Here is a 10,633-nt window from a genome sequence, read left to right on the forward strand (position 1 = left end):
TTTCCAACGCCTCTCTGACGTTACATTGATGTGATGTCCAGTGCCAGCTGGGAATAGATTAAATAATGCAACCAAATGAGTTGATTTTTGTGTGGATCAACAGATCCTGTTACTGCAGTTCACCTGAAAAAGTGTGTGTGTGTGTGTGTGGGGTGGGGGGGGGTCTCTGTGTTGCTTACACACAACTCACACTTTTTACGCACGACCTGTTGGCACACAAACTGCTGATCACGTGCCCAGTCTTACCTGTGTGGCGGACAACCTGACGGCAGGCTGTGGATGTGACTCCGTAGCTCTCGCCGACGCTGACTCGCTCTCGTTCCGCTCCACAGGAGACTCTGCGCGTGTCCCGGGGCGCACGCACAGCTTCTTGGCGCGCGGAGCCCCCGCTTGCTCCTCTCTGCTGCCTCCCCTCGCTGCTGCTGTTGTTGTTGATTCTGAGTTTGTTGTTGTTGTCGCTGCAGCTGCGATTGTTGTCCGCTGCGGTTTCAGATCCCCAGAGTCCGTGACCCGGCGCAGGTACGGGATCACAAGCTGGAGGTGGGATTGCGCGTGACCGTTGACCGTTTCCGAGGCAACGTAAAGCGTCTTAGGCCTAGAGCCCGCGGCGCCCACGATGCTATTTAGCGTTGCTATGGAGACGGCGCCGATGCAGTGGTTAGTATAAGTCTTGGAGAGCTTGGAGGCGCGCGACAACATCTGCATCCTCGTACCCAACAGGTTCTTACCGATCGCTTTGTTCTCATACCAAGTCACGTCGCTCGCGCAGCAGTGGTCCCGGGGCCGCTGGAAGAACGCCCTGCACAGCGGGTTCCGTTTGGACACGTACCGGACGAAGCTGGCGTACGGACACTGCTCCGTGCCCGTCTCGTACATCCGCGGCAAGGTGTCCTCTTCTGAGTCCGGACGCTTCTTGGTCCAGGCGGCGGAGCGGGACTTGTGGTACGGTCCCAGAGCTTTGAAATACACAAACTTTCGCCCGTCCTCATCCACTGCCAGGCCGAACGAGTCTTCTTCCAGCTCCCGCTGATTCTCCCGTCCCCTGGTACAGAAATACATACAGGTCTCGAACCAGACTTTGTTTAGCAGCCCAAACGGCGTGCCGGTGTTTAACACGGAGGACTCGTACAGTTTCCTCAGGTCCGAGCGCGTGATGGCTTGTTTCTGCACCACGGGACCGGCGCCTTGCTCCTCCAGCCTCCGTATGACCGCGGCCAGGGTCAGGTTGGCACTGCGCAGCTCGGGGTCCTTGGTGAGGTCCAAGGTGCGGCAGTAGGGCGGCTCGTTCAGGTACCGGTTCAGTGAGCTCCGGATGCTGATGAGGGACGACTTGCTGTACAACTGTCCACTTTTAGAGCGCGCCTCCGAGTAAAAGGAGCGCAGCACCGCGCAGAGTGCCTCCTTGTCCAGAGTTTCAAAGTCTGGACTTTGGGCTTTCTCGCTGAGGTACTCCCTGAAGATCCTCACCGCATACCGGGTGGCCAGGCGGGTGTTCTCGCTCAGCCTGTTCCGCTCTGAGCGCTGAAGATCTCCCTCCAGGTGAGACTCCAGCCCAGCAGGGATGCTGCTGCTGAAGGTGTCCGCCTCCTGCTCCTCCTCCTCCTCCTCTTCTCGGTCCATACTCCCCATAACGACCGCTTGTGATTCCGCGGCAGAACCGCTGGATTCCAGCAATGTACTCCCCGACTCCCACTCAAGCTCCACACCATCTCTGTCGGACTCCTCATCCTCCGACTCCCCGGTGATCTGGACCTCCTGGATCTCATCTTCATCTTCCTCCTCGTCATCCTCATCCCTCTTCTTCTCGGGGCAGCTCATCTGTTCCTGCTCTGTGTCTCCGCTGGCAGGCATTCTCGCCATATTGCGGTCTGTGAAGCAGTCCTCCGGCAGCGCGCATGCGCTATATTGGACCGCAGCGCTGAAAGCCTTTTGTGTTTAAGTGACCTTCAACCGTGCACGCGCTTTTTTAAGGTACAGGGAGCGAGCGCAGCGGGAGGGTAAATTTGGAAGCGCGCTCCTTGTCAGAAGGCTGCAGTATTGGACTGCATATGGGACCAGCAGCAGAGCAGTGATGTGGTGGATGAGAGGACTGCAGGACTGTGACCTCCAGGATCATCATGTGCCAAATAAAAGCCCTTTATTTTCACTTTTACACCACACTGACAAATAATATCCTGAGTGTGTGTAATCATTATGACAAATCAGTGTGTATTTAGTCTTTTTTGCTTGTTTTAATAGTTGTGTGTAGGAGCTGCTATTTCTTTATTTATAGCATTATTAGCATTATCTTGGATTTTGTGTGCGTTTGTGTGAGCATGCACACTGTATGTGTGTGTGTACATAAATAGTTGAACTATGCAAGAGTACAAACACAATCACCGTTCACATACTGTTCTAACCACAACAAGCAAATATAATGAAAAATGCACTTACTGTACTAGTTGTGTAATAAATAATAAGTGGTGGTGGGGTAGTATTAGTAGAGGAGCATTAACAATACAATGGTCCAGCCAAGCCTGGAAGATTTCTCGTATTTGTATATTAATTTTTCACATCACTAATCATCAATGAGTCTCTCTTCATATGTGTAAAATTAAAATTCTAATGTCAAGAGAGAGCTAACAGGAAACATGCTGTTGACTCACAGATTTGTAAATGATTTAAAAATGAACTAGTCAATTAAGTGGAGTAAGACATTTCTGAAGTTGTGCATGAATTACTTACATTACAACAACAACTGCTCAGGGTCATCATGAAAATGCAAAGAACCTCTGACAAAGTTACCCACCACCATCAGCAGGCTTCTACTCAGCCTGTGGAAACAGGTGATTGATTTGTTCTGTGGCTCTGCAGGAGCTTCTGCATGTGGACTGCCTTAACACATGTTTAACAGCCTGTGTTACAAAGGTGCATCACTTGATCTCAACTTCTGTTTCTAAGATCAACAGTGAACTCTGAACCACTTTTGATTCTTCAGTCCCCCTGTTTAATGAAGGGGTATTACTAAATTGGTGGAGTAACACTTTAACTCTCCACTGTCTTCTTATAAAAGACAACCCCTTAGGTCATCTGTGAAAGCCACATACTGTAAATAAAGATGGACATAGCATCCATGACATCACCCACTGGTTTCTCCTGTAGACCACGGCTATAAAGAGGCAGGGCATGTGTGGAGCTGAGACTTCGGTGCATGATGCTGGTTTGATAACTGTGGGAAGCATAAGAACCTGTTGGCATTGTTAGCACAACTGGTCATCTTGCTCGAAGGCTAACCCAAGGCTAATTCATTCGTCGGCTAATTAGCCTGAAAGGTTAAGCTAACAAGCCTAGTATGAATGCAGACCATACCTGCTAATTAGTGCTAACATATAAATGGAATAATACCAGAATTTCACTCACCTCTAAAAGCAGGAGCACAGACTTCCTCGTGTTCTGTTAGTCAGCTAACCAACAAGTCAAAATATCTGTGATATTTACATGAAGAAACCTCCATAAGAACCAACACCAAAAACATCGAGAGGTCACGTTCACTGACTGAATAAGCAAAGGGGATGCTAAACAGACGGAGGACTGTGACGACACCCACCTGTCACTCAAAGAGGCCACGCTCACAAGTATACATAACTTTAAGCCTTAATAAAATGTAAACAGGTGAATTATATATAAACATTTGTAATGAAGGAGGAAGTTACCTAAATTGACTCTGGTGGTGATTAGAGGAACTGCAGTTTTTGGGACTGTAGTGTTGGCTTCATTTTTCAGCCCCAGAGGTTGATGCTTGGTGCAAGAAGCTTTGTATAACAGCTGCGTCATCATCAGTCATCAGTCATTTCAGCAAATGCCCCAAAGCAACATTTTTACAGGTCAACTAAACACTGGACTCTAACACAGGAGACAGCTGTTTGTTTCTACATACAGTTTCCTTTAACCATGACCATTCTGTAACCTTAACCATGTGTTTATCATTGTAACCATGATGACACAGGACCTCTCATCTCAACCGATTTGTTTTTGTGCCTAAACCTAACTAAACCTTTACCACACTACTGTCACAGCATAAAAGTGTTACCAGTTATTTATTGTTCAACAGTGATTTATAGGTCCTGTGGGTCTTATCAGAGGGGAAAGAAAAAATAAATGGTGGTTTAGGTCGTCAGACTTTGGACTTGTATCTTTATTCAAGTCATAGAACAGTCATAGTTTACCCACTTTTCATATGCCGGTAGATTATTCAGCATTGATCATACAATACAGTCATAATACATGCACCATTATTGGGAAGATGAAGGACACATTGTTAATGTTCACAATCTAACAAAGTACAGTACACTGACACACACTGATATGCTTGTTCAAATGCATCCATTTGGTCCTTTATCTGGAGAAGGCAGTAACATTGATCCTTTGTCTGAAACTCCCTTTTCTCATGTGCAGTTATATTAGCAGCTTCTTAATATAGTATCCCATCACGCTCTGTGCCTGCTCCCAGCTAAGAGCAATGGTTGCTCCCCTGGGCAAACATGACCTTGATATACAGTCTGCACCCCGTGTGCTGCTCTCATTGCTGTTTGACTTACATCAGCTTATCATCTCACATTAAACCATTGTGTCTGCTGCTGCTGAGAGTCACAGTGATGATCATCATATCATTACACTGTGATTCAGAGAAAGACAAAAGAGATAGGACATTTATAAATAAGGATGAACTCAGTCTCGTTCTCTTCACCATCTACACAAACAACTGTATCAAAACACACTTCAAACAGTACAATGACACTTGCACTGTGAAATGACACTAAATCACCTATCAACAGTCCTTTTCTCACTTCACAAAGTGGTGCACTGATATGTACCTTCACATCAAACACACCCCACTTCACATATCCTAAACTCAGTTTCAATCAACACATCACTGCTATCCATTAATCATCATAGAAAACTCCATGTCCTATACAGTACAAACTCCCACCATCTGTTGATGCGCAGCCACAGTTACCTACCTCAGCATCACACACTCTGCCTCCAAAATGCACCCACTGTCTCAGACGTGAATGACAGAGTCATCACATGCCTAGCTTTTAATAGCAGATGACATTGATTGCCACTTCAACTGGTCACATTACTGGCATGTGGTCACAGCTAAAGGACTTTAACATGGAGAAGAGCCAGGGCTTTTCTGCTACAGCAGCCCTGAACAGATTGCATTATCGACACTGTTTGTGTACATCCAGACATATTTGTGTGAATTCATACATGTGGATACAAGTTTGAATGTGTAAATGTGAACAAGTGCATATCTCACGTATTGCGTAAATCTGTATGTTAGTGTGTGACCTATGTAAAGGCTGTGAAAACAAGTTTCCTTTTGGGACAGTAAAACTCAATCTAAATTACATTACCATATATACATTACAGAATAGCAAGTCAGCATATTTGTTTAACAACAAGTCAAAATGAAACTACAGCACCAGTATGTCCTCCAGAACAACACATGACACTAGTTCTGTCTCTGGTTTGGTTACATTTAAGTACAAGGAGAACCTGGTTTAGGGACCATGGTTTGGGTTAGTTTACATACTTTGTTAAGGTTAGGGGACCTTCATCGTCATGGTTACAATAATAACCACTTGGTTACATCAGCAGTCCCCAACCTTTTTTTCAACAAGGACCGGTTTCAATGAAAATTTTCACTGCAACAAGTTCAATAATATCAGGCATTTGTTGTATTTTACCAATAAAAAAAAAAAAAAGTAATTTCTCCTTTCAGTGCAGCCCAGTAGTGATTATACCACGGCCTGGTACCGGTCCACGGCTGTTGGAGACCACTGGGTTACATTTAAGGGAAGAACAGCAGTCTTGAATATTCATGGTTGGAAAGAGGAAACTAACAGCGGCTGCCTGATGTTTTGTTGACTCATCCATCCACCACATTGTCCCCTGGACTTGGTCATTCCAGAGACAGTAGAGAAACCGAGATGCTTCATTTCCGACAATTATTTATTTTTATGACTGATTCTTTTGCTGTATAGTAACCAAAATAAATAGTGGACCCATTTTTCACAAGCCACATCAAAATGACATTTTTCAGATGAAAAGAAAATTAACTTTATCGGAGGCCTCTGTCTCAGTGCCATACTCTCACGAGATCTGTCAACTGCCAACATTGTTAGTCAACCGATAACCAGATGTTTAGATGGACCAAAGTTATTTTTGGATTGACTTACTTATACGTGAAACTATGGATTAAACTTTAAAACTTGTTTCAATGCTTAACAATCGCTAAAAACAGAGTATTAGCCTATTAAACTGACATGACTTTGTACTGGGCTGATCAGATGTCATCAGTAGATAAAAATCAGTGACAAAAAAGGAACAAATTTGTACTGTATCCATGTTGTACCATTTATTGTTGTATTCTTTTGGCAGGGACAAGTAATCCATCAGTTAGTATTAAAAATGCCTGAGCTTTGTGCAGCAATAGGCTGTGATAACAAGAAAAATGTATCTGACTTTTCATTCCCAAAGGATGCAGAGAAGTAAGTCTAGACAGGGATAGATTTTAATATTAGGTACTGTCACATTTCATGCTAGTTGCCTTGGCTTGAGGGAGGGGTTGGGGGACAACGCCCATTTAGGACACCGGAACTGTGTCCCATTTCATACCATTGGCACTGGCTGTAATGCGATATCTTCTGTATAGAGGATCTTTGGTCATTCTATAATAGTGTCACCTGACTTCCTCTGTTAAGGTTAGACAGTTCGTGATTACAGTAAAAGCAGATGTTGACTGGAGGTCTGCTGGCTGGTCCTCAGGCTGAAAGTCAGAGGAGGTGAATGTCCATTCATCACCTAACCTCCACCCTTATCTGTCTTGCTCTATAAAGGAGACATAGTTTCCTCTCATTGGTTCTGAATATTCCTAGGGATACTGGGTGGGCACCACACTGGACTTTAGTATTTGAGTATAGAAGTTCACTCTTGGCCTTAGAGAAATGCCCCTCAGATCTGCTGCACCTCCCTCTTCCTGTCCTCCTCCTCAACGATGAGATGTTGTACTCTGTGTAGGAGGCTGACATTGTAAGTGGTGGTTCAAGTTAAATGAAGACACTGGTTTGTGTGAGCACTTGCCCTCTACATTATGTCTTTATGCCCACTCTCATGCTGCTTTTCTTGTTCACATATGAACTGGATGTGTGGGTTGATGTTGCTGTTTTGGTTGATACTGCTGTTCAGCTTCAAGCTACAGCACAGACACACTGACTGAACCCCTTTAACTCTGAAAGCCTTAGCTTGATGCTGAGAAATAAACTGACCTCACAACCCTGCCTGGCTAGTTAGCCAGCTAGGTAGGTAGCATGTGCAGCTAGGAAGGTAGCATGTGCAGCTAGGTAGGTAGCATGTGCAGCTAGGTAGATACTGTTGGGTTGGGACTCATTCAAAAGACCAGGTGTTTCTTTGCTCCACAGACAAAGGAACTCACTTGCCCACAGTTCCTCACTGTTCATACCTGGAGCTGACCCTCCCCCAGGGACCTCACTGACCAGTCAGTGTTGGTCAGTGACCAGTCAGGGTGTCACAAAACGAAACCAGATCTCCTTCTCTGTTCATCCTCTCCTCTCTTCTCTTCTCAGCTTGCTCAGGAGAGCAGCTTCTGCTTTCCCTTCTTGGCTCTTCAAGGAGCACCAAGGCCCCAGCCCAGGTCAGCCCTGGTACTTGAGAAACCAGCTGTCTCGCCGGCCTGTTCACAGCAGCCTGCAAACACTCTTCTCCTCAACAGTAGCGACCTGCTTAGGATTAACTGAGTGTAAACCAAGTTCTCTTCAGAATCAGCAGCTACAACACAAGGCCAGCTGATTTTCCAAGCAACAGATGTCACCGCAGAGTTAGCGTGGAACAGCTAACTCTGTGAGGAGAACAAAGGAGATAACAGCAAAGCAACACAGCCAGACAGGACTTTACTCCACCAGGAAGCCTCCCAACTCACTGGACTTTACAAAAACACTGGAAAGGACCTCTTTGTTTGTTCCAAGGACTGGGTAACGTTAACTGACTGAGCCTAACCTCTCCTAGCACAGCATAGCATAGCACAGTACAGCTAAGCAGCAGAAGTGTTAATTCTTAATTCTTTGTTAATGTACATGTTGATTAATGTCTTGTTGTTGAAATGTTTGCTTAGGCTGTGGTCAGTCATACAGTTAATTGAGTACTTGTATGTTCACACAAATACCTGTAGTACGTCTCAGTTCTAGAGCCTGCATGCAGCTAACCTTTTCCCTCTAACCTTGTACCTTTAGATTACATGAGCTTGTTTACCGCCATCTTGTGTAGTCATGCATGGAGACCATGTTCAAATCCTTGAAAGGTTCAGCCTCTTTCAAACTTTAACTACTTCAGCATACTTTCAGCTACAGACTTCATTCAGTGGTTAATCTGTAGACAAGCCTTTGCGCTTTTAAACTTGTGTTCAACTTTTTGATATATACAACAGTTTTTGAATTATAACAGTTTTAGTTTTATGCTTTTTTCTGATCATTTTTGAGTTTATAATGGGTGTGTATTGCACAGAATATTCAAGGCTAGAGTGGATGACATCTTTGCTAGAGTGGGAGAAGCTCTAGAACTCCTGAACAAATTCTGTTCAACTCGTCCTCACAGTCACATATTTCAATCTTCACACGTCATGGCTTCCTCATTAGTAGAAAATTTTGTCCTGTTTCATACAATGTGTCTACCTTAGCACAGAGAACAGCAGAATTAGAACATGAACCTCAAAACAACGGGAGTCCCCTGACAGGACTGCAGGGGGATAAAGGAGCGAGTTACAGAAAAATGTCACTTCTTCAATTTTGGGAAAACAGCTCCTGAAAATGTATTGCAGTTAATGGGAGAGGTGGAGGGTACTCCACTATAGTGATGATGTCATCCACTCTAGCTCTGAACATTCTGTGCACTACACACACATTATAAAGTCTGAAATGGTCTAAAAAAGACACAAAACATAAACTGCAATTTTGTGTAAAACTTAATAGTTGTCAAAATACAGATTTAACCCAAAATAGTCTCAAGTCTTGTGAGCCATTTAACTTTTCAACCATTTTTCTACATTTATATATGATGTTGCAGTAGAGCTCCAAAGTTGGTAGTTTCGAGGACATCTCCCTATTCATTCTCTATGGGAATTTTTTATCACCATTTATGTCGACAGTACACCATTCCTGATCGAGCCACACACATTGATATATATATTGTCTGGATTTTCTCAAAGTTGTGGGACTAGACTGATAAGCATGCAGAATAATAATATATGCCTGCAACAATTTATTTGTATTAAATTGTTGTTTAGAAGATAAAAATGATGAAAATTTTAGAATTTTAATTTGAGTTTTAATGACCTCTTAAATCATTTCACAGTTAATGTTTCTTTATACAGTTTATTCATATTTATATTTTATTGATTCATTAGTGCCACGGGTGCTCAGCTCCGAGGCACTCCTCTACAGCTAGAATAGCTGAGAGGAGTGCCCCGGGGCGGTGCATCTATTAATATTCCTTCGGGCTTATTATTATTCTTCCGCCAATTTTGGCGCGTAACTCGTCCCGCAGCTTTGAGAAAACCCCGTTAATATATACATCAAATCGGCGTCTTGATCCCGAAAGAGGTGCTATGACTTTTGGTCTTAAAATTCCAATTTTTCCCAAAGTTATTCCCAAAATACTAGGAATAAACTAGAAAATTCCAGGGAAATTTTGAGTGCCACGGGGGCTACTGCCGGGATGAGTACACGATTTATTTCCAGTGTTCAAAAGTCACCCTGATCATATTCTGGTTTTGAGAAATGTCTTGATATAAAAGACTCTGATATAAAACAATGTCACATCCCTCCATCATGTATTATGTGGGAAATATCTCATATTCTGTGTTGGTTTTTTCAATAAAACAAGAGGCAACATGTCTTCAAACTGGCATTTAAAAGGTTAAAATCCTGAAAACTAATAAACATTTGATAGGTTTGAGCAGAACTGAAGTGGTTTAAGAGATTTATGCAAAAAAAGCAGAAAAAAATATTGATATATGATGATTTTATAGCATTTTCTTTGTGTGTCCTTTTTTGGACGCGAGGAACCCCAGAGGGTACAAAATGTGTTACCAGTGTATAATAGACCTGTAACAGTAACTGACATTAGATTTTAAAAATATGTCAAAAAAGACACTTTCTTGCAGAAATCCATACCTTCAGCTGTAACACAGCCAAAATGATCAGCAAATCAAAAAAGAAAAGTGAAGAAAATGTCCAAAAAAGAGGGACCCCTGAGGGTTAATAAATCCCATGAACCGCTATTTAAATTACCACTATTATGTTTTTTTCTGTGCTAAATTTAACATTACTGGGGAGGAGAGCAACGCGACTAGAAGTGACAGCGAGAGAGGGCTAGTAGCTTCTCCTCTCCTCTGTCTCAGCGGAGACCGTCACAACTTCATTCACTCTTTTAACAAAACAAAAAAAAAGGTAACGAAGGAAGCAGTAAATGGACTTACATATTTAAGACCTAACTAAATGTCATTTAAGACCTAACATGCGGCTAATGTAAAGCTAGCAGAGCTTGGAGAGTTGGTTATCTGGTTGCTAGGCGC

General features: G+C 43.5%; 1 protein-coding gene across 1 annotated transcript in view; it reads right to left on the reverse strand.

Annotated features, from left to right (window-relative positions):
- LOC130171557 (uncharacterized) overlaps nucleotides 1–4,110 on the reverse strand; it is a 36,730-nt gene extending 32,620 nt beyond the window's left edge. The window contains exon 1 of the mRNA XM_056379633.1: nucleotides 247–4,110. Coding sequence (XP_056235608.1) covers nucleotides 247–1,860 — 1,614 coding nt within the window. The 5' untranslated portion in view covers nucleotides 1,861–4,110. The remainder of the gene's footprint in view (nucleotides 1–246) is intronic.
- Nucleotides 4,111–10,633: the final 6,523 nt, after the last annotated feature.

The sequence above is a fragment of the Seriola aureovittata genome, chromosome 6, assembly GCF_021018895.1.
Source record: "Seriola aureovittata isolate HTS-2021-v1 ecotype China chromosome 6, ASM2101889v1, whole genome shotgun sequence".
NCBI classification, from domain to species: Eukaryota; Metazoa; Chordata; class Actinopteri; order Carangiformes; family Carangidae; genus Seriola; species Seriola aureovittata.